At 44.3% G+C, this 23,870-nt stretch overlaps 1 protein-coding gene across 2 annotated transcripts in view; it reads right to left on the minus strand.

Annotated features, from left to right (window-relative positions):
- Positions 1-15,623: 15,623 nt before the first annotated feature.
- Positions 15,624-23,870, minus strand: part of MYOM1 (myomesin 1) — a 122,331-nt gene continuing 114,084 nt past the window's right edge. For both annotated transcript variants that reach the window (XM_070778874.1, XM_019986555.2), the window contains 4 exons: positions 22,127-22,163; positions 21,864-21,886; positions 19,853-19,908; positions 15,624-17,075 (listed from right to left, as the gene is read on the minus strand). In XM_070778874.1, the coding sequence (XP_070634975.1) occupies positions 16,782-17,075; positions 19,853-19,908; positions 21,864-21,886; positions 22,127-22,163 (410 nt within the window). In that variant the 3' untranslated portion in view covers positions 15,624-16,781. The remainder of the gene's footprint in view (positions 17,076-19,852; positions 19,909-21,863; positions 21,887-22,126; positions 22,164-23,870) is intronic.

Here is a 23,870-nt window from a genome sequence, read left to right on the forward strand (position 1 = left end):
TGGCTGCCAGGCATATGGGATCTTAGTTCCCGGACCAATTTTAACCACTGGATGGCCAGGGAAATCCTGGGGCCACAGTCTTTGCTGTCAGCTCAGCTCCGATCACGCTCCACCCTCGGAGCCCTCAGTTTCCAGTCTGGGGTACAAGCGGTCCTTCTACTTCGGCACATCCAAAAATCAAATGCCTTATTTCTTCCCCAAACTCCAGGCCATCTGTCTGGCACGTCTCAGATCAACACACCACCGTCTTGGTCCAGGTCACTCAATTACTCTCGGATTCGCATCCTGGCGAGCGTCCTCACTTCTGGGCCCTCTTCCCCATTCCTTCTCTACTCCTGTGGTTCTGGATCTGGAGGTGCGTGGTCTCAGGGCAAGCACAGAGGCCAGGGAGGCCGGCAGACCTAGCAATAGAGCCCAGATCATCACCCCCAAGATAACGTGTGGAACAGTGAGACTCAAAAGATGCTCATTCTCTTCTCTTTACTTGAATTGTTTTGAAATTCAGTTCCACTTACAAACTGTTTTGCTATTTTTTTCTCCTTGCAGTCCATCCCTCATACCAGCACTGATTATCTTCTGAAAACTCTGTTTAATACTGTGTCGTTTTCCAGGGTGAGCGCTTCTGGTTGCCCTATTGCCTGAGTCACGTGCCTATCTCACGGTACAATGGTCCAGGCCTTCGGTAATTGCACCTGTTTATTTCTGTTAGACTGCGAGCATCTCTGCAGGACAGTAAGCAACCACAGGACTGAGACGGAGCCTTTTATTCAAATTTCTCCAGTGACTGGAGCACGGCTAAGTATTATTCCCTGTGTAGCCCTGTCATATCTGCTGAATAGCTCACAGTTCACAGACATGCTAAATGCATGTTTGGTGTTGAGACTGATAATGAGTGGCTTTAGTTTTGAAATATCAGTACCTTTGGGACTTTCTTTCTGTGTCAGAATCTGAAAAGAAAAAAAACATCTTGCCCTCTCTAACTCCCCCTGCCCAGTACATTGGGAGGTGGGCTGCACAGGGCCCTTGGCTGAGAGCTGCTCACTAGATACTTAAGAGAGAGAAGAGGATGAGGTGTTCCTGCCTGGCTTGGAACAGATCATCTTTCCCGTAGGGTTTGCATTTTAATAGGAAGTCCCTTGATATTGGAATAAAGGCTCTCTAATTGCATAATTTTAGACAAGGGGATACCTTCTGGGTAAGTCGAGGACAACAAGCCTTTCTTAATTCTGGAATCATTCCATAGATTGTTAACTATTCTGTGAGGTTAGGGGGGAAAATGGTCTCTGAAATCCTGAATTTAAGCATTCCGTTCTCTGAATGATGTGTTGTCCTCTGGCCTGTTTACTAAAAATGCTTCAATTCCAAATGTTTCTATCTGATTGGAACCAGTTGTCCAGTGAACATCATTTTCCAAATGTTCGTCTCGTCTTCTTGCCCAGGCTTGGGCTCCATAGTCCAACCCTAAACGCTTCCTGCGAACACCCTCCCCTCCGTCTCCATTCTCCCTCCACTGACTCACTGGGCAAAGCTGCTCCATTATAACTAGACTTGTGCAACTGAATATTGCAGAAGTTGCACAGCTGTGCTGACAAGTGTCACCTTAAATACGTGACCCATATTTCAAGTGGGCCCTTGACACCTTCTGGAAACCCTAACACATTTTCTGCTGAGATATTTATATCCTACCGTTTTCTCTCTTCAGTCACAAATCCAATCGTCCATCTTCCTCCTGCATCTTCACTTTCAATCGATGACTTAGCTTCACAGTTCACAAAGAAGATGGAAACAATTAGATGGAAACTTCCTCATCATTTTACCATTAACTACCTACCTCCTAGCTTGGTTTCTGCCTTCTGTCCTATTAAGGTCTAGGGTTTGGGTCCCTCTCCAACCAGAGCCCCATCCCCACCTGTGTAGATGTTATTCTGTCTTATCTACTTGCGGGCTCCAGCCTGCACCATCACTTTCTCCCTCCCTCCTCAATCAGCCTCATCAGCATCTTTCAATTGCTGATCTATCACTCTAGACAACTCCCCCTTTACTCCATGTCCCCTTCAGCTACCATCTCATTTGTTCACTCTCCATGCAGAACAACTGCTGCTGCTGCTGCTGTCGCTAAATCGCTTCAGTCGTATCTGACTCTGTGAGACCCCATAGACGGCAGCCCACCAGGCTCCCCCGTCCCTGGGATTCTCCAGGCAAGAACACTGGAGTGGGTTGCCATTTCCTTCTCCAATGCATGAAAGTGAAAAGTGAAAGTGAAGTGGCTCAGTCGTGTCTGACTCTTAGCGACCCCACGGACTGCAGCCTTCCAGGCTCCTCAGTCCATGGAATTTTCCAGGCAAGAGTACTGGAGTGAGGTGCCATTGCTTTCTACTTGACATAATTATCTGTACTCTGTGTTTCCACTTTTTCACTTCCCTTCCCTCTCTAGCTGACTCCAAGGCTTCTGTTGCTAAAGCTAAGCTCATGGCAACTTTCTGCACACCTGATACAGATGATCACTCTTTCCTTTTGCCTCTCTGAGGCTCCCTGGTCCCGCTCCTACCTCCCAAGTCGCTCCTTCCTGGTTGCCTTTGCTGGCTCCTCCTCCTCTCCTGGAACTTAAATGCGACTGCGTACCAGGATTCTCTCTTCCTCTCTTCTTTGCACAGATGGTTCTCTCTTGGAAGCCCACAGCTACTGGTAGCACCTATAGTCCAACGACTCTACACATCCTTCTCTCCTAGGACCTGTCTCCTGAACCACAGACTTTGCCTGTCTTCTTACCTGGCATATCAATCTGTGATTCGCTTGCTAAGTTGTGTCCGACTCTTTGCGACCCCATGGACTGCAGCACGCCAGGCTTCCCTGTCCTTTGCTGTCTATCTCCTGGAGTTTGCTCAGATTCATGAGGGTCTAATAGGTATCTCAAAATTAACATACCTGCTATGGGATGCTTGGTTTCCCTGTTTTCCACATTTTTTCCTATTTCAAGAAGTCATACTACCACCCTTCCCGTGCCCAGGCAACAGTCTTGACCTTATCCTTGATTTTTCTGTTTCCTTCATTCACTACATCCATTGCATCAACAAAACTTTGTGCGTGAATTATGTCTCAGATCTGCCTGCCTCTCTCCATTTCTGCTGCTAACTCTAGTCATCAATTCTCTCTTTGAGTTGGTAGGAGAACAGTTTAACTCCTTTCTCTTCTTTCATTTTTTGTCCCTCCTCAATCCATTCTCCACTAAGTACCCACAGTGATCGTTTTTTAAAAAAATTAATTAGCTCTGTTTTTGCTTCAAATCTTCCAGTGGGTTCACATTGGGTTTAGAATAAAGCCCAATCTCCTTATCCCACTCTACACAGCTCCTTGTGATCTGATCCCTGTTTCCTGGCTGACCTTATACCGCCCTTCTCCTCAGTTACTATGTTCCAGGCACACTGACCTACTTCCTGTTATTCACACATGTTAAGTGCCAACCTGCCCCAGGGCTACTGGGCTTGCTGAACTCTGCATGGATCATGTTAACTCAACTGGTTCAAACCCATTATTCATTGTCCTTGTTGTATGTCTTTATGGCTCAATTTTTTTTTTCTTTTCTGTCTTTCATAATTCTTAACTCTAAAATGTCTAACAAAGTATCTTACTCTTAGTAGATAATCAATAACATGTTTTTGAATAAACAAAAGTGATGCTGCTCAGTGAAACTTGTTCAGTGATTGATTCATGCTTTAATTACCTTTGATAAAGACTATTCTTGGGCATCTATCAAAAACTGATAGGATTAAAATTCAATGTGAATTGAATCGCAAATAATATACTAACAGTATTCAGAGTCAATCCTTTCAAATGCTATTTTTGAGAGCTTCTGAGTTTGTAATAAAATGTTAATAGAACTGTCTTCTTCTCAATCTATCCACCTCCCACTGCTGACAGGTGGAGTTCTGATTCCCCTGCCAAAACAGGGTCCTCTTTGCCCGTTGGAATGAAAATTTGTAAAGAGCAGACAAGAATGAGGCATAGACTGGCCACTTACCCGCCTCTCTCCTCTACTGGGGTTTTCTCAACAGCCTGGTATCACTCACGGACATAGCCCTAATATTTTCCTTTTGTCTTTGATATTCTGCGTTTTATTCTGAGGGATCTACATGTGGATTTATTTTTTACTTATTTTGCTCATGATACAGGGAACTTCATCACATATCTTTAGTTATGGAAAATACTTTCATCCTTTTTTTCAATAATGATATTTTCTGCTCTTTTTACTCTCTTATCTGGAACTCCAGTTTGACTTATTTGGTATTTCTCATTTAAGTCTCTGGGTCTGTTAAGTGATTTTCAAGGTTTTCTTTATATTTCTAGTCTGAATTATGAAGTATTTCTTCCAATCTATTTTCCACTTCATTAATTCTCTTTTTAGGCAACTGATTAAAGTGTCTATTGAGGCTTTTTTTTTTTTTAATTTCAATTAGTAATTATCATCGGAGAAGGCAATGGCACCCCACTCCAGTACTCTTGCCTGGAAAATCCCATGGATGGAGGAGCCTGGAAGGCTGCAGTCCATGGGGTCGCTGAGGGTCAGACACGACTGAGCAACTTCACTTTCACTTTTCACTTTCATGCATTGGAGAAGGCAATGCCAACCCACTCCAGTGTTATTGCCTGGAGAATCCCAGGGACGGGGGAGCCTGGTGGGCTGCTGTCTATGGGGTCGCACAGAGTCGGACATGACTGAAGTGACTTAGCAGCAGCAGCAATTATCATAGGTGTGTGCGTGTGTGTTGCTCAGTCATGTTCGACTCTTTGTGACCCCATGGACTGTAGCCCACCAGGCTCCTCTGTCCATGGAATTCCTCAGGCAAGAATACTGGAATGGGTTGCTATTCTCTTCTCCAGGGGATCTTCCCAATGCAGGGGTCAAACCCAGGTCTCCCATATGGGAGCAGATGCTTTACCGTCTAAGCCACTAGGAATCCCAATTACCATGCATAGGATTTCTATATATCCTTTACCAAATTCATTTGTTCTTTTTTCTATCATATCCTGTTCCTGCTTTATAGACTGTATTAATATTTCTTCCTTTACCTCTTTCAATATTTCAAACATAACTAGTTTAAAAATTCTTTCACATTTTTCTATTGCTTCTAGTTCTTAGATGCAAATTACCTCTTTTGTGATTCTTCACTGGGGTCCTTATTTCCTGAGTGGTTTGTAATTTTCACCCTTGAGCTCCTCTGTGGTGGATATTGTTTTTGGTTTTTAAAATTATTTATTTATTTGGCCGCGCAGTGTCTTAGTTGCAGCACACAGGGTTTTCATCTCCGTTTTGGGATTCAGGACGTTTTTTCAGTTTGTGGTAGGCAGGATCTTTAGCTGTGGCTTGCTAACTCTTAGCTGTGGCATGTGCAGTCTAGCTTCCTGACCAGGGATCAAACCCGGTCCCCTGCACTGGGAGTGTGATCTTAGTGACTGGACTACAGAGGAAGTCACGAGGTGGGTATTGTTTTCTATAAGAGTCCACCTTCCTTGGGTTTTGTGGACAAATTACAGCAAGAACAGGTCAGTCTCCTGTGGCTTCTCCAGACTGGTTGCCCAGCTGGAGTGTTCTAGTCTCTGTTTCGCAGCTGGGATGACTAGTTGGCCTTATACAGGGAGTCCTTCTTACAAAGGTTAGTGGCTTCACCGTTTGATATGAGTGAACATCATGTGTTTGATCTATGAACATCTGATGTACAAACATCAAAACCCTGCCTCCCAACTCTGAAAGCTTGTGTCAAGTTCCAGTACCTCCTTTACCCATTCAGTTTCACTCTTGCACACTACTTTGGCTTTGAGTTTTCTGTTCATTTCCAGCTCCTACAATTTTTTTCACTCAACAGATATTTATCGTGTGTGCCAAGTACCATTCTAAATCCTAGAGAATCGGGAATGAAGAGCATAAAGTCTCTGTCTTCAAGGATTATACATTCCAGAGATTGCTCTGACTCCTTCCATGCTTTAAATTTACTAAACATATTTCTGTGCGTCTGGAGTGTGTGTGTCTGGAGTGTGGTGTGTCTGGAGGGTAGTGTGTCTGGGGGGTGGTGTGTCTGGGGGGTGGTGTGTCTGGGGGGTGGTATGTCTGGGGCGTGGTATGAGGGAGGTTGTCTTCTTGCAGCAGGTCAACCTACTGGAATGCCAAGGTGCCAGCCCTCGCCCACCTGTGCCCCAGCAGTGTTGAGGGAAAGGTAAGGCGTCTGGCATACCTTGAAGACAGTGAAAATATCTCCATACACGTTTAACCTAAGAGGCAGCTGAATGTAGTTAACAACTGAAAACACAGATTTTGAAGCCTAAATGCCTACACTCAAACCCAGCTCAATCACTTACTAGTTATGTGGCCTTGGGCAAAAATCTCTCCTGGTGCTTCAGTTTGGTCATCTGGAGAAGTCCAGTAACAGGATTTTCCTTACATGCTTATTGCTGTGGTTCAGTTGCTCAGGTGTGTCCGACTCTTTGTGACCCCATGGACTGCGGCATGCTAGGCTTCCCTGTCCTTCATTGTCTCCCAGAGCTTGCTCAAACTCATGTCCACTGAGTCAATGATGCCATCCAACCATGTCATCCTCTGTCCCTCTCTTCTCCTTCTGCCTTCAATCTTTCCCAGCATCAGGGTCTTTCCCAAGGAGTTGGCTCTTCGTATCAGGTGGCCGAATTATTGGAGCTTCAGCTTCACCATCAGTCCTTCCAATGAATATTAGGGTTGCATTCCTTTAGGATTGACTGGTTTGATCTCCTTACTGTCCAAGGGACTCTCAAGATCTTCATTGTGGGATGCGGAATCTTAACTTGCAGCATGTGGGTTCTAGTTCCCTGACCAGGGATCAAGCGGAGACCTCTTACACTGGGAGTCTTAGCCACTGGACCGCCAGGGAAGGCCCCTTCATGTGCTTCAGATGGTCTTCCCTCTGTACCTGTCTGTGTCCTAATCTCTTCTTGGAAGAACACCAGGTATATTGGATGAAGACTCACCCTAATCACCTCATTTTAATTTAATTGCCTCTTTAAAGGTCCTCTCTCCAAATGCACTTACATTCTGAGGTCCTGGGGCTTCAGATTTCAACAAATAGATGTTAGGGGATACAAGTCAGCCTGTAGGAAGGGCAGGATGAATTCTGCTGGACGCCTTCTTTCTCTGGGATCGTGTATTCCAGCTCACTTCTGTGCAGTCTTGTCTGCATCTGGGATATCTTCACCGTGCTGAGTGACTTCTAATCTGCCTCAAAATGGCTCAAACCCACCCACTCATCAAAACTCAGACAAGACGCTTCTACTTCTACAAAGTCTTTTCTGATTGCTGGTTCTCACCATCTCCCTTACACTCACCTCACTCTTCAGCAAGTATTGTATCACTCCTTGGAACTTGGATAATACCAGAGTGTTACATGTGCTTTTCTCGTGGATTTGTGGCTTGTATGGTGGCTCTTCACATTCCCAGCATTGCATCAGTTAGAAGTGAGCACCCTGAGGGTGAATCTCCATCTGGTTCAGCTTTGTATCCTCACAGTCATTGCTGAATGAATACTTGTTGAAGGAATAGATGAGTAATAACAATGACAGCTTGACTGACTTCTGTTTCACACATGAAGTCAAGTATTGAGACGTTCTCCCCAAACCTCTAGTCAATAATCGACTCATCTTAAGACCTTACCTACCTAGCAGAACTTTTGCCACCTATTCAAGGTGAGCATTTTGAAAGCCTGCATGGAAAAGGCATTAAATTCACATGTACCTTTGTACAGGCTGAGGTGTACCTTTTGTAAGCGAGATCAAGCTGCTGTGATGTGGAATTCTCAAGGGCTCATCAAGTGGCCCACAGAAGAAATGAATTGGATTATTATTATTTTTGGGGGGAGTGACTTGCCTAATTTGTGCATAAAATACTTTAAAGTCTGGAGACGTAAACACTTTTTTTTTTTCCATTTCGTTTTAAAAGGAGTTTCCAGAGTTTGACTTTTGTTTTGAATGATGTCTTTGTAACAAACTTCCTGTGTTGACAAGGAATGCATTGCATTTCCGTAGCTGTGACTGCCATAGAAATGAGGGCGGTTCTAAATGTCTTACTATTTTAATATCTTTATGCAATTTTCTGACAGTTCAAGTCTCCTAATTTTTATCCTGGGTATAACTTGATGGTGTTTAAGTATAATACAATAAAAATATACAACTCTATCTCTAAATAATATGTAATATACAAATAATACAATAAGATACAACTATATCAAAGAGTCGGACACGACTGAGCAACTTCACTTTCACGCATTGGAGAAGGAAATGGCAACCCACTCCAGTGTTCTTGCCTGGAGAATCCCAGGGACTAGGGAACCTAGTGGGCTGCCGTCTATGGGGTCGCACAGAGTCGGACACGACTGAAGCGACTTAGCAGCAGCAGCAGTATATCACTATAATGTACTGCTGTAATAAGCAGGCTTCCCAGGTGGCTCAGTGGTAAAGAATCCACCTGCCAAGGCAGGAGACACAGGAGACGTGGGTTCCATCCCTGGGTCGGGAAGATTCCCCAGAGACGGAAATGGCAGTTCACTCCAATATTCTTGCCTGGGAAATCCCATGGACAGAGGAGCCTGGTGGGCTACAGTCCATGAGATCACAGAGTCAGATGTGACTGAGCAACTGACCACGCAATAAGCATTTCAAGTAATGTGTTCGTTTTTTTTTTTTTTCCACTTCTCCTAATGTCTTGATTTATTTGGTTTTAAATTATCTGTCAACAGAGCACTGAACACTTACTTTAGCCTTATGGTGATAAACTTTTCCCTTTTTGAGGGGTTTTGACTTAGAGTGGCTCTGCCTCTAGGCTCTGCTGGTGATCAATCTGCTCCCACTTCATAAACATTGTTCAAATGTCATTGACTCAGAATCTAGCAGAACTGGGGACATCCAAGTTCTCTATTTTAAAAGATAAAGTGACTTTGCTGCTGCTGCTGCTAAGTCAATTCAGTCGTGTCCGACTCTGTGCGACCCCATGGACTGCAGCCCACCAGGCTCCTCCGTCCATGGGATTTTCCAGGCAAGAGTACTGGAGTAGGATGCCATTGCCTTCTCTGAGAGTGACTGTAGCATGAGGCTATCTTAAAGCACAAATAAAAATTTTCTATTACTCAAACTAGGTGGTTTATCATTATATTTTTACTTACAGCTTTTATCTTTCTTTGATGCCTCATATTTTAAGGCAATGACCTCCTTTAATACAGCATTAGGAGAGCACAGCAATTTTTTGGGAAATGTTAACAACCATAATGCGGCCTAGATATGAAAAAAAAGTAATGTTAAAAGCCTGAGGAGATGTAAAATTAAGAAAAAGCCCAATGGAAAATGTTTACACAAAATAGTCCAATTCTTTATAGATATGAAGTTATGCATAGAAACTAGCAAGAATTCCCTTCTTCCTGCCCTTTCTCCCCTCCCCTCCCTGCCACCCACACAGCTCCCATCTTGCTTTACCCTCCATCCACTGAGACGGAAAAAAATCAGTTCTTACCCACCCCTCCACACCCCCATTCCCACCCCCACCCCCATCCCGTGACTTCCGGGAGTGCCCATACAGAGGTCAAAGCTGCCTGTGATTTTCCATTTACACTGACATGAATCTGGCAAGAAGGGAGGGGTTTCAGAGTTTGAGAGTCAGTCTGGCTTGTTGGAGAGCAGGACCTGACCCAGACCCCTGCTAAGTTGATACATGTCTGATGAATGAATGAGCAGAAAAGGTGATGTCTTGCATTTTCATTACTATAAGAAGGTGATCGCCTTCTCTTCCAGTTTTGAGACAATTTTTTTTTTTCCAATTTTCATCATTCTTTATCTTTACACCTGTACAGCTGAAACTTCCTCCTGAGACTGTCCCAGCAATGAGTTGATCTGTCCTTCCTCCGCATAGTTTTCTGATCAATGAAATTAAAAAAAAGTCTTGGCAATGTGGCTCCTGGTTTAGGGTGTGTGACGAAGGGCACTTTTCATTTGATGTCCTGGGGAATGGAGACTGCACAGGGCCTATGCTGACAGCAGCCTGAGAGCAGGGTGGGGTCCTGAGGTCTGGCTGCAGCAGGGGACCAGGAAGCTGTACGAGTGGAGAGGAGGGGAGGGGGCTGTTGGTGTACACGCCACACCTGGACTGGAGGCCTGCTTGCAGAAGCTTCTGTGGGCAGCTCCTGGGGAGTTGGATTTGGACAACTGAGATCAACCAGGGAACCATCAGAATAGAATCTACAGCAAATTTTCATTGGCTATCAGTTTTCCATAGGGTAGTGTATATGCTTCCATGCTAAAACCAGGGCTCTGCAGCAACATAGAGGGGAGGGAAGGGGAAGGAGGGAGGCTCAAGAGGGAGGGGACATATGTATAGCTATGGCTGATTCGTGTTGATGTATGGCAGAAACCAACGCAATATTATAAAGCAATTATCCTTCTATTAAAGATAAATAAATTTAAAAAGAAAGAAACAGAATCTACATAAGAAAACACCAGGGCAACAAACTAAAAGAAAAAAAAAAAAGAAAGAAAACACTGGGGTTGTGGGATGGGACTCCTGGTCTCTGAAAGGAAGCTCTTTCCTCTGACCTGTCCCAGTGACGTAGTCTCAGTGGGTCCACCTCCTCACCCAGCTCAGAACCAGGTCCAGGCAGGTAGAGAAGGTGGCTTTCCTGTGATGTCATGGGCATCAGTGACCCTATTTAAGGCTGAAGTTCCGATCCTATAGGTTATGCCCTCTGTTCTTTTTAAAATAGGTTCGGAGAGGGAAGGGGAAACCATGGGAACTTGAGACCAGGGGAGGGGAAAGTTACCTTCATGATTTATTCAAAGTGGGTGTATTTTGTTGCCAAAGTGTTTGGTTTGGCTTTTTTTTTCAAGTTGATCTGGTGTTACTAAACCTTAAGAGTTTTAGTGAACTGTGGCAGAGAAGCTCAGAAACTCTTTACTGAGGTTGCTCAGCGCTATAGGATGAAACGCTTAAACCAAGAGGGCCCACCTCACCAAAATGAGCCAGAGAATGAAGGCAGTACAGAGGAAAGCGAAGACAAACAATGGAGAGACTTGAGTTCTTATAGAATGTTTGTGTCCCTGGATCCCACCGTGCCTGAAGTTTGAATATCCCCTGGACCTTTCAGTTATGTGAACCAATAAATATCCTTCTTTCTTTGCTTAAGTTAAAACAAAAACAAAACCAAGTGTTTTAGAGGCAGCTTGGTTACGTGTTGCTCTCTGCCTTTTCCAGAATGAAGAAATGCGCCCTTAAATGGGACAGCCAGGGGTGTGGACAGTCTCTGGGTGCCCCCAGCATGTGTGTGATCTTTGTGATAAGTACTGTGTTATTATCCCTACTTGATACTAGACTACAACAAAATATGTAAAGAAATAATGTGAAAAAGTCACTTAGATCTTCATAGCTATGAGCTGGGTCATTTTGGAAACTTTCGTGTAAGTTTTTTTAGGTTTTAATATACATATATATCAGTGGATACTTTAGAAGCATATTAAATCACCTAAGACTTTCCTTACGTAATTTCATCTCAAAAGCCCTCAGCCAGAGGCAGAAAGGCAAACATCGGAAGACATGATGTAACAGTCCTTGTGTTTCAAGCATGTAATCTTCCATAAAATCTGTGGATTTTACCTAAACGTCTTAAAGTGGGTAATAGAGCAGGGCCACAGAGTAGAACATAATAAACACTTTGAGATGGTGCCAGTGGTCCTATTAATCCATAAATCTTTTCTTTTGACTCCATAGTAGTGGATACTTGGAAGTAATGAGAACATACAGTTTGAGCTAAGAACAACGCAATGTTAGTTTGTAACAGAAATGCTACATAGTACCTGGAAGTGTTCCCCTAATGCCAAAACAGTAAAGAAAATTCCTGATTCTATGCCTGAGAGAACTGGAGCTTAACTCTTCTACTGTAGAAGATTTGCTTTCCTAATGTAGATTTACTGATGCACCACAAAGATGGGAAAGCTTTTGTTTCTTAACATCAGTACAAGGATTCAGTGTTCCCAGTACTTTAACTCCCACTTCCTCTTCTATGGGTTGTAAGAATTCAACCCCAATAATTGTTTAAACATCATCCTCTGTTGTTTCTGGGTCATCCTTCTCATACCACTTCCTCCTCTTGCAGTTAAGTCTTTCTGCAGCTGATATTTTCTAAAAGCAATACTTTCTTACCCCACCTGAGCTTTTAGTAAACTCACAGGTTTGCCATAATGCAATCCCCCTTCTCCCCACCCCCCAAACACATCACTCCTTCTGTCTTCGGGCTGTTCCCTTTTCAGCGCACACACCATCCACCCAGGTGCTCAAGGCTGAAGGTAGGAAGGTGTGTCCTCCTGAGCAATTTCCCCCGAGCTCTGCCCATTTACCTCTGAAAAGTCTTTCTGGGAAGTGCATCCTTGTCGGCCACTGCTCTCATGCAGACCCTACAAGAACCTCCTGAGTGGTCCCGCCCTGAGTAGGGCTGGACTTCCTGTGACTAGAGGGATGAAGGGATGGCACGTTATCCTGGTGGGCCTGCACCTGTCCCCAAGCAGAGCCTCTGATGAGACTGACGCTGAAGCCTGGCAACCCTAGGGATGCCCAGGTCTGCAGGGATGGAGCACACATGCTGGGTACCAGGCCAGGTGCATTAGGAGCAAGAAGAAATTAAAAATAAGGAGAATATACTTCACATTTGCCCATTTCTGCTACCTTTCATTCTTTGTTGATCTGAATTTCCATCTGATGCCATTTACCTTCTGACTGAAGAACTTCCTTGAACATTTCTTGTAGCGAAAATCTCCTGCCAGTGGGTATCTCAGCTTTAGTTTGGAGGATGAAGTCTTTATTTTTGCCTTAAGTTTTGAATAATATTTTCAGTAGGTAGAGAAGACTAGGTTGAGGGTTTTTGCTTTTCACTGGCACACGGAAGGTCCTGCTCCACAGTCCTTTGGCTTCTATGGCTTCTCCTGAGAGTCTTGTGTTGTTCTCATTTTTGTTCCTCTTATGTAACTTGTCTTTTTCCCTCTGGCTGCTTGTAAGAGTTTTCTCTTTACCAATGCTTTTCAGCAAATCCATTATGATATGCCTCGGTATTCTTCCATGTCTCTACTTAACATATTCAATCTTTCCTCTAACTTCTTGAAAATACCGTTATACAGATGTTTTAAGGTCCATGTCTGCTAATTCTATCATCTCTGTCATTTCTGGCTTTGTTTTTGTTAATTTCCTTTTCTCCCTCATGTATCATGTTATTAGATTCTAGACATCTGCTAACTTAGATTAATGATCATAAACTATAGCAATGCCATTCCAAGTTACATGCCTGTAAGTTACCAACAAATAACACATATATACACATAGCTCATCATATTTCAAAAGCTACTTAAACATCTTTCATTAAAATTATGATTATATTTCCTGTTGGGATTACATTGTGCTTAAAAGGACTAAAAATTATTCTGAATTTTCATTATCTGATCAAATAGTATTAACTTAATAATGAATTATTCTTGATACTTCCATAATATTTGTGTATAAAGTATTTTCCCAGTTTTACTGAGATATAATGGACATATAACACTGTATTAGTTTTAGGTATGCAACATGGTTTGACATATGTATACATTGTAAAATGATAAAACCATCATAAGTTTAGTTAACCTCTATCACCTCACACAGTTACAAATTTCTTTTCTTATGATGAAGTCTTTTACCATCTACTCTCTTAGGAACTTGCAAGCAAGTAACATGGTATTATTAACTACGAGCTTCCCCAGTGGCTGAGTGGTAAAGAACCACCTGCGAAGCAGGAGGTGAGGGTTTGATCTCTGGGTCAGGAAGGAAATGGCAACCCACTCCAGTATTCTTGCCTGTAAAATCCCATGGACAGAGGAGCCTTGCAGGCTACAGTCCATTGGGTCACAAAGAGTTGGACATGACTTGGTGTCTAAACAACAATTATTAACTACAGTCACCATGCTGTACCTTGCATCTCCAGGACTTATTTATCTTTAATGTACTTTTCTCTTGGTTCTTAGTCATATTTTCTTCTTTGCCCTCTTTGATTGGATTCCAACTGTTATGAATTTCACACTGTTGGTAATTCATTCATTTAGAGTGTGTTGCACTTTGTCCTGACACAGCATTAGGTCACCATAGATATTTGATCCTCTCGAGGCTTACTTTCAAGCTTTGTTAGGGTGGGTTTAGGGCAGCTTTTAGTTTAAAGTTAATTTAGCCCCACTACTAAGGTGAGAAGGGCTTCCCCGGTGGTTCAGCAGTAAAAAAATCTACCTGCCAAGGCAGAAGACGCAGGTTCAATCCCTGGCTCAGGAAGATCCCCTGGAGGAGGAAATGGCAACCCACTCCAGTATTGTTGTCTGGGAAATCCCATGGACAGAGGAGGCTGGCGGGCTACACTCTATAGTGTCGCAAACAGTCGGTGATGACTTAGACTGAGCGCGCGTGCACACACACACACGCGCACACACACATACACACACAATAAGGTGAGAAACTTCTGAGGCCTCTATCCATGCCCCATGTATTATAAAGTCTTTCCCTTCCGGCTGGTGGGAAGGAGAACTTTTCGCAGTCTGCATGGGCTCCTATGACTGCTGGTCCCCCCACCTCCTGAGCCCTCCCCAGAACCCTCAGAGCAGCACTCAGTCGGAGACCCATCTGCTGCAGTCCATGCTCCTCTCTGTTAGACTCTCTTCCTCCAATGCCCCTTCCCATGAATCCCAGCCACCTCAGCCTCCTTGAACTTCAGTCTCCATCTCCTCAACTCAGTGAGTCTGACATTCTCTTTGGGTCCTCCTGGCTGGACTGCAGCCTGAACACCATCCACTGTCCATACAACAAGTCTGAACCCTCACCAGTCTCTCATTACTGTTTTCCTTCTCTGGGGCATCACACCCCTGCAAGTCCGCTAGCCAACGCCCCAGTTTTTTGTCCCGCATATATTGTGTCAGATTTTCTAGTGGTTTATGGTGGGAGAATGATTTCCATGACAGCAATCCTTTGTGGGCAGACACAGAAGTTCCTTATAGCGTCATTTACATTTGCTTTTCTGGGGCCCAGACATTGGCCATTTTCATGGGAACTCTTGGCTTGGGTTCCTACACCATGTGGTATTGCGGTAAATCTGGACCCCACGAGCACACAGCGCTGGCTTCAGGAACCCATTCACTTTGTTCTTCTCCCCAGAACTACTGCCAGGCAGATGGTAAGTTTTGTAGAGCTTCTCCATGTCAGTTGGTGATATTTTTTACTGTTCCTGTTTGTTTGTTTTTTTACTATCCCTGTTTTTTTGACTAAGCTACCTTTTGTGCGTCCCAGAGCTGTGATGAGGTCTTGGTGTCCAGCTCCCCATGGCAAACAGTGTGAGTTCACGCCTTTTGTTCAGGCCCTAGGGGCTACATGTAGGTAAAATTAGTATTTTTGCATTATGAAGTCTGTTCCTATTTGATATTTACATACTGGTAATGTTTCTGATCATTTATCTTAGTAACAACTTATCTTACGATTCTAACTAAACTGTTTAATTGATTGTGATTTTATGTTGAAGTCTTACTAAGTTCATGTACAATTTGAGAACATATGAGAGAAATCAACATTTTCTATATTTATATGCTTAGTTTAATGGGTAAAATTATTTAAGTTCTTGGAAAGTTTTCGTCAGTTAAGTCAGACAATAGTGTTACTTAAAATGAAAAGCAAATATATTAATTAGAATCCGGCAGCAACACAGGAGACATAGGTTCAATCCCTGGGTTGGGAAGATCCCTGGCGGAGGAAATGGCAACACTCTAGTATTCTTGCCTGGGAAATCCCATGGGCAGAGGAGCCTGGTGGGCTATGGTCCATGGGATCACAAAGAGTTGGACATGACTGAGCAACTGAACACACACACAGTTTAACAAGTTAAAGGGAACTTATGTTATTAAAACACTCTTAAAATTAATATTTCAGTGGCTAATATTTTAAATTGGAAAAATAAGGTTTTAAAGTCAAACTTCAAGGGTTTAAGGCCTAGATTTTTAAATTTATTACGTCAATATTGTTGAATATTAACTTCCTAAAGCTAAACTTTGAATAGTCTCTTCTACGGATCCTCTAGATACCAATAGTTCACTGTTTTAGCCAAGGGAATTTAAATCAGAAGACATGTTACAAGAAGCGGCAAGAAAGGTGCAGTGGAGACCACCCAGCTAGGCAGCCAAAATGGTGAAACAAGAGAAGCGCTGATGGGGGGGAGAGGGGTGGGAACTATCTATTAGGACCGGGAGGTTCCAGATCACCAGCCGCCCACAAATGCACACTGCTGCCGTCACAACGCTCGACACAGACCGGCCGGCCTACCGGCTGGTCTCACTGGGACAAGATGCTGACACATCACTGACAACCGGGAGAGCCGACTGCTCACAGGCCAGCCACGTCTACACAGCTCCACAGCTTTTCCTCTGACCATCGGTCTACATCCCTCTGACTCTATTCTGGTCTCTGCCTTAAAACTGTTTCCTAACATGTATGTTACCAATGTTATTTTCTTAACACAATTTGTGAATAAAGAAAAATGAGTAAAATGTTGCTATTTGGTGCTTTCTTACATGAACAAAGATTTGACAATCCCCCCGCCACCCCCCAAAGCCGGCACAAAAATAGGGAATTGGAGGCTTCCTGGTGCTCAGCTCAAACCACCTGCACACACGTGACCCAAGGCAGCTGGCCGAGGCTCTCCCCTCCTCGGCCCCTCGGCCCCCTCGCCCTCCGGTCACTTGGCCTTCTTGTTGCCCTTCTGGGGCTCCTCTGCAACGCTCCTGGCTTCCTCCTCTGGGATGAACACGCTGACAGTGAAGTCGCTGATCTCCGAGCCATACTTGTTCTTCACGACCAGCCCGTACCTGCCCGAGTCGGATGTCCTGACCCCACTGATGGTGAAGTAGGCCGTCTTGCCAGCCTCGAACTTCAGGTTGCAGTGCTCATCCGAGGCCAGGAGCTTCTCATTCTTCAGCCAGGACACCTCTGGAGTCGGGTCGCCCCACACGATGCACGTGAGGTTAAGCGCCTGCAAAACAGGTGTTAGGAGAGGGGAGGAGATGTATCAGATGTAACACCCACCTTGAGGCATCCTTCTGGGGGTGACCGGATGGAGGACAAGCCTAAACTTGCCGGGCCAGGCTGTGTGCACCTGTGCAAGTTACATTTCAAAATCACACTTGAGGAGGTTTCTCTGGGGCCTTGGTTTTCTGGCTTTGGGAACACTTATGATCAAAGCCCCAAGAAGGCATTTGCTTCCAGTTCCCATAAACACACCAAGGCCTTTTGCTCTAAGGTGGCATTTTGGACCCTGTCTCAGTAGAGACATCTCCTCATTGTCATCATCTCCACCTGCTCGCTTTTCCATTTCGTTTGTGTCAACAAGCCCAGCAGCAGAAGCCCCACAGCTGCTTCAATAATGTGACTCATTTTCATGTCCCGTCTTGCTCACTTTCTCTCTCCCCCCAAACCCACTCAAGCTGCTGCAGTTGCAAAGGTGCTCTGCCAAAATGTATTCCTCTTTCCTAATATTTTATTATATTACCATCTGTGCTGAAAGCCTCTTACTTTAAAAGATCAATGTTTAGATCTATCAAATAATAGATTTCCTTTACCAAATTTTCCCCAGTAGTAACATTTTACAAAACTACAGCATAAAAGCACAACCAGGAGACAGATGCTGATATAATGATTTCCCCTGCGTTCTTGTGCTTGTGTGCATTTAGATCTATTCGGTTCTATCACCTGTCCAGGTTTGTGTATCCACCACATCAGTCAGGATATAGAACATTTCCATTCCCACCACGATCCTTCCTGTGGTCCATTTATAACCACACACACCTCCCCACTTCCAAGCCAGTTCCTAACTCCTGGCAACCACTAACCTGTTTTCTGTTTCTCAATTATTATAACTTCCACAGCATTATATAAATAGCATCATACAGGAGGTAACATTTCCAGAGTACCTTTTCCACTGAGCATAATTCCTTGCAGATTCATCCAAATTACTGCAGGTGTGAACAATTTGTCTCTTTCTGTTGCTCAGAAGGGTGCCATGGTATGCATATACCTGCGGGGGTCACCTGGGCTGTTTCCAGTTTGGGGCTATTATGAATAAAGCTGCTATGAACATTTGTGTGCATGTTTTTATGTGAGCATACATTTTAATCTCTCTGAGATAAATACCCAGGAGTACAGTTGCTGGATGGTATGGTAAATACATATTTCATTACTTTAAGAGATTGCCAAACTGTTTTCCTGAGTAGCTGTATAATTTTAGTTTATATACCCAACAGTTGTGTAGGAGTGATTCAGTCTCTCTGCAGCTTCACCAGCATTTTTTGTTGTCACTTTTATATTTTAGTAATTCTGCTGCTGTGTCATATTTCACTATGGTTTTAATATTTATTTCCCTGATGACCAAAGATGATGAATTTACTTCACATTTTAAGTTCCTTTTTTTTTTTAGAATTTTTCATCTGAAGAAATTAATTTTTTTTAATTAATTTATTTTTATTGAAGGATAATTGCTTTACAGAATTTTGCTGTTTTCTGTCAAACCCCAACAGGAATCAGCCATAGGTATACATAATTTTTTAAATTATTCCGGCTGTGCTGGGTCTTCGTTGCTGCGAGTGGGCTTTCTCTAGTTGCAGCACGAAGAGGCTACTCTCTACCTGTGGCGCATGGGCTTCTCATTGTTGTGGTTTCTCCTGTTGCAGGGCATGGGCTCTAGAGTGTGCGGGCTTCAGTAGCCGTGGTACATGGATTTAGTTGCCCTGCAGCATGTGGGATCTTCCTGGACCAGAGATTGAACCTGTGTCCCCTGTAATGGCAGATGGATTCTTAACCACTGGACCACCAGGGAAGTCCTAAATTCCATTCTTGCATTTTTTTCTTACTAAAGTCCAGAAGTTATAAGAAAAAGAGCAGGGCTCACCATATACATGTAAAAGAATACCCTTCTATCTGGAAGGGCCTTGTTGCCTTTTCCATAACAGTATCATTTAGAATTGGGTAGATAAAAAGAAATTTATTTTCTTTCCATGATTAATTAGAACTTCTTATTGAATTATTCTGCAAATGCATTTCAGGAAGAAAAATATGAGTCAAACTACTGCCACTAAGAGAAACTATTACCATTGAAAAAGGGAACAGTAACCCACTCCAGTATTCTTTCCTGGAGAATTCCATGGACAGAGGAGCCTGGCGGGCTACAGTCCATGGGGTCACAAAGAGTCATGACTGAGTGACTAACACTTTCACTTTCACTTTTTTCAGGGATGAAGAAAGTGAACCCAGGTTACACATGACATTCACTGCTCTTCAGAGAGATTATTATGGAGCAAACAAATATCAGTTTAAAATCAAATAGAAATAAGTCAGTTTTCTGCTATGATGGAGCCTATAGAGATTCACAGCACATTTCCCTTCAAAGATGAGGAATCCCATAGGTCAGCCCACTTTCCACTAGCGTTAGGGGTTGCTTCTTTCTTCAATTATGTTTGTTGTATAGTTACGATTGAACATTTTCTGCTTCTCCTGATTTTAAAGGGACATCACTTCTGGAAAGAGACTAAGAGGTCTGCACAAGCCACATTAAACAAATGAACATCCTGATGCTTGGCCTACAAAACATCTTCAGATGAGTGGAAAACTGCCTACACTTTGAACCTTGTCTGTGGCTCTACTGAAGTCAGGCATGAGCAGCCATAGCATATGATGAAGATGGTGGGAACCAAGTCTGGGGCACGGGAACACCTTTCCAGTGTGGAAGAAGTGGGGACAGGAGTGCCCCAAACTTACCTTGCCCTCTTGGATGGTGACCACATCGGGGAGGCCACCCACCACCCGGGCACGATCTGTAAGCACAGGCATTTCTGGTTAATCACTGAAACCACAAGCACCAGCCATCACACACACAGAGCCACCCAGCGGAACTCATGGTCCTACTTAATTTCCTTCTCCTTATAGTCATTGTATACCTGCTTTCACTGTGCAAAATAAGCAAATGACCCTGCAGTTTCTGAACGTTCATCTCCTTCACACACAGGTGCCTCTATCTGGACCTGAGATCACACCACGATCGGCTCTGTAACCCCAGTGGCTGTTCTCAGCCTGGGCCTCCTGCAGCTCAGTGAGCTCGGCTGGTCAGAGGGGGCAGGGCAGAGTGTGGCCTCTTCCATGGGCTCCCCTCTGATTCAGAAAAGCTGCATAAGTGGAGGCTGTGTGCCAGGAGGTCTGGAGGCTGGAGAAGACATGGGCTTTCCTTGAGGCCTTCCCTAAAGAGAGTCCCTTTCTCATTTCTGGGGAGTTCTTCAGATGTCCTGCAGGGCCCCTTTCTATGACTGAGGGGACAGGGGTAGGAGGGATGCTGAAATCCAGGGCTGACACCCCCACCCCCCGCTCCGCCAAGCTTTGTGCTGAAGCTATGACAGCCTCGGTCCCATGGAAGGACGCCTTTCAGTCATTCATTCGGCACTAATGCAGTGGTACCACTCTCTCCTTTTCAGCCTGCTTTAGTAAATGTGTGACTCTACATCCTTATTTCTATTATACATTCCCTTCTCCACTAAGTCAGGCTAAAGCTTTGAATGAGTCTCGACTGCCTTTTGCTGTTGATTCCATTGCATGTAACACCACCTGTGGCCCCAACCCACTGCCTGGCCCCCTGTACCACTTCCTGGATGGTACTAGGTGAGTCATGTCAGTATGGGGACCTCAGTCTCCTCATTATGGGGGTGGGGCTTGCATTAAACCCATGGATATGAAGCTTGTCTACTCTGCTCCCTGGTGTACCTGGGATTCATCCTGACTTCCGTGAAGATAGCTTGGCCCTCACCTGTGTTATCGGGTCCACGTGGAAGATTTTGTTTGAATTAAGTGCTCTGTGCAATTATTTAAGAACAGGAATCTAGACAGGCTCTCAGGTCTCTTCCAGCTCTAAGATACTGTGGTCCAGAGACCTCAGGAAGGAGCTCATGGAGCAGAGGGAGGGTCAGGCTTCTTGTCCACAGGAGAATTCAAGAGAGGGGATAGACGGTCAGCAGACAGTCTCACTCCTCCTCCTCCTGGTTCCCGTCCCTGAGTTCAGGACTGACTCTACAACCACAACCTTCAATGGTTTTCAAATTCTGCTCCCACCCTGAGAAAGAGCCTGAATCATCACGATGGTTTATCCGTAGATCCTGTAGATCCTGTAGATCCCAGGATTCTATAGACTCCTCTGTGTGTGAAGCACAGTTGAGAGGGGTCGGGAGACAGCACACTTGTGCAGACACAGGCTTGACCGCTGGGTCAGGGTCACTCAGCCTTACTTGGTCTTTCAGAAAAATGGGACCACTTGTTGGGGGACCAGCTATAGTGATTTACATATCAATCTACAAGTTTCATTAATATTTTTTCTTTTCCTTAACATATTGGCATGGCCAAAAAGCTTGTTCAGATTTTTCCATTACATCTTATGGAAAAATCCCAAAGGAATTGTTTTGGCCAACTCAATATATACACTTTTCTGACATAGGCCGCCTGCTGCAAGCGATGAACAACCTACTGTGTGATTTGCAGCCCAGAGATTTTTCATGTTGAGGCTGGGAGCCATTCTTACAGTGTAACCTGAGACCTTCTTTTCCAGACAGTCTTACTCAAGAGACTAAAGGACAACACATGCGGAACACCTAAGGTTTTAAAAATATACATAGAAATGAAAGAAAAGGAAAAAAAAATGCTTTCACTCTCCTCCGTCTGCAGTAATAATAGAAAAATAAAGTTGTATTTTGAAGCCACACTAGGAATAAACTCAAAGGGGTTTACTTACTTTTCTCGGCGATGGCAGCTTGTCTGTGGTTGAGAGAAACGAACAAACATGCAAACAAAGAAGGTTTTTGTTTTAGTGTTACTGTCAAGTAGCCAACCCCGACTGCATTTCTGTTTCTGCCGCTCAGCAAAGCAGCGGGAAGTGCTGCTCCGCTTGCATTTGCCCCAATTCAGGACCCTCTGTCCCGCTGACTCAGCCGGGGAGGAGCACGGGTCAGAGACAAGGGTCCTGTGGGGGCGTCGTTGGGAAAGGGGGGGACTTACTTCAATCTCTGGAATTCCGCAAAGGCTTCATCGTAGGCTTGAAGAGAAAAAAAGAGAAGTTAGAATTTTCTCACCCAGAACTGGCCACACACAGGGGCCTACAAGAGCTCACAATGTGAGTGCAGTGTAATCAGTCCAGACCTGACATGGTGGGCTATGAAGGAGGCTGCACCCGAGCAGTCCCTATGACTCAAAGGCTTAACAAGAGAAGCAAATACTTTCTAAGCAGAAAGCATGAAATAGTGGATTTTAGAAGCTCTCAATTCAGTGAGAAGACTTCAACCCTCCAAACAGAAAAGCAAAGTTTCACTCAGCCAAAGACAGAATGGGATGAAACTGTGCTCAGTGCTGTGTGGCAGCCTGGATGGGAGCGGGGTTTGGCGGGGAACGGATACATGCATACGTATGGCTGAACAGCTTCGCTGTTCACCTGGAACTATCACAACATTGTTTGTTAATCGGCTATGTGCTAGTCACTCAGTTGTGTCCAGCTCTGTGTGACCCGTGGACTGTAGCCTACCAGCCTCCTCTAGAGGTTCATGGAATTCTCCAGGCATACTGGAGTGGGTTACCATTCCCTTCTCCTGGGGATCTTCCTGACCCAGGGATCGAAGCCAGGTCTCCTGCATTGCAGTCAAATTCTTTACCATCTGAGCCACCAGGGAAGCCCCCAATACAAAATAAAAAGTTTTTTTTAAAAAAAGAAGGAATGGGAAGAAAGGTCTGTTTCAAATATGGGTTGGTTCTGTTAAAAATCCTGAATAACAGAAAAGCTTTCCTCTCATTAAATCATTCTGCACGTCACAGACAGTTAAACACTCTGTTCTGTGGTCCAGCCCGTCCGTTTGCAATTGATCACAGCGTGTGCCAGTGCTGGCCTGAAGCACTGCTTCTATGCTATGCAGGAGACAAAATAAAAGACATAGAAACAAAGAAATGAGAGTTCTAAAATAATTTTTTTTCAAGCCTACAGAGTAAGGGACTTTGAAGATGTCAGGCAAAAATACAGCTTCATTTTTGAATCTTTCTCACCTGGTCTTTAAGTTCCCCTGAGGTCTGGGAATTGTAACATTTTACGTCTAGAAAATATGTACATAAAACCAGTCTGCCCCCTTTTACAGATGGGAAAAATCAGCACAAAGCCAGGCTTACAGGCTGTGGAGGTGGACAGCTGGGCTAAACAGGCTATTCAGGGCTGCTCTTCTTGCTCACATCACACACGGAGACAGCCTGGCTGAGCTCGTGCGTTTCCTGCAGGGGACCATGCTGGTCAAACAACCTAAGGCCTCTTGTTTGAGAGGGATTTGAGAGTTGGGGTAGTTAAACAAGCTTCAGTGGGCAGAGAGTAAAAGCAAATCTAAATAAGTTTTGAGTGGGATGAACTGGGAGAGTAGCATTGACATACATACACTACCCAGGGTAAAATAGCCAGTGGGGACCTGCTATAAAGTACAGGAAGCCTCCATCCTTTTTAAAAAAAGCCCACATCTTTCACAGTTGATGCTTTTGAATTGTGATGCTGGAGAAGACTCTTGAGAGACCCTTGGACAGCAAGGAGATCAAACCAGTCAATCTTAAAGGAAAGCAACCCTGAATATTCACTGGAAGTTCTGATGCTGAAGCTGAAGCTCCAATGCTTTAGCCACTTGATGCAAAGAGCTGACTCATTAGAAAAGACCCTGATGCTGGTAAAGACTGAGGGCAGTAGGAGAAGAGGGTGACAGAGGATGACATGATTGGATGG

This window comes from Bos indicus, chromosome 24, assembly GCF_029378745.1.
Source record: "Bos indicus isolate NIAB-ARS_2022 breed Sahiwal x Tharparkar chromosome 24, NIAB-ARS_B.indTharparkar_mat_pri_1.0, whole genome shotgun sequence".
Classification (NCBI taxonomy): Eukaryota; Metazoa; Chordata; class Mammalia; order Artiodactyla; family Bovidae; genus Bos; species Bos indicus.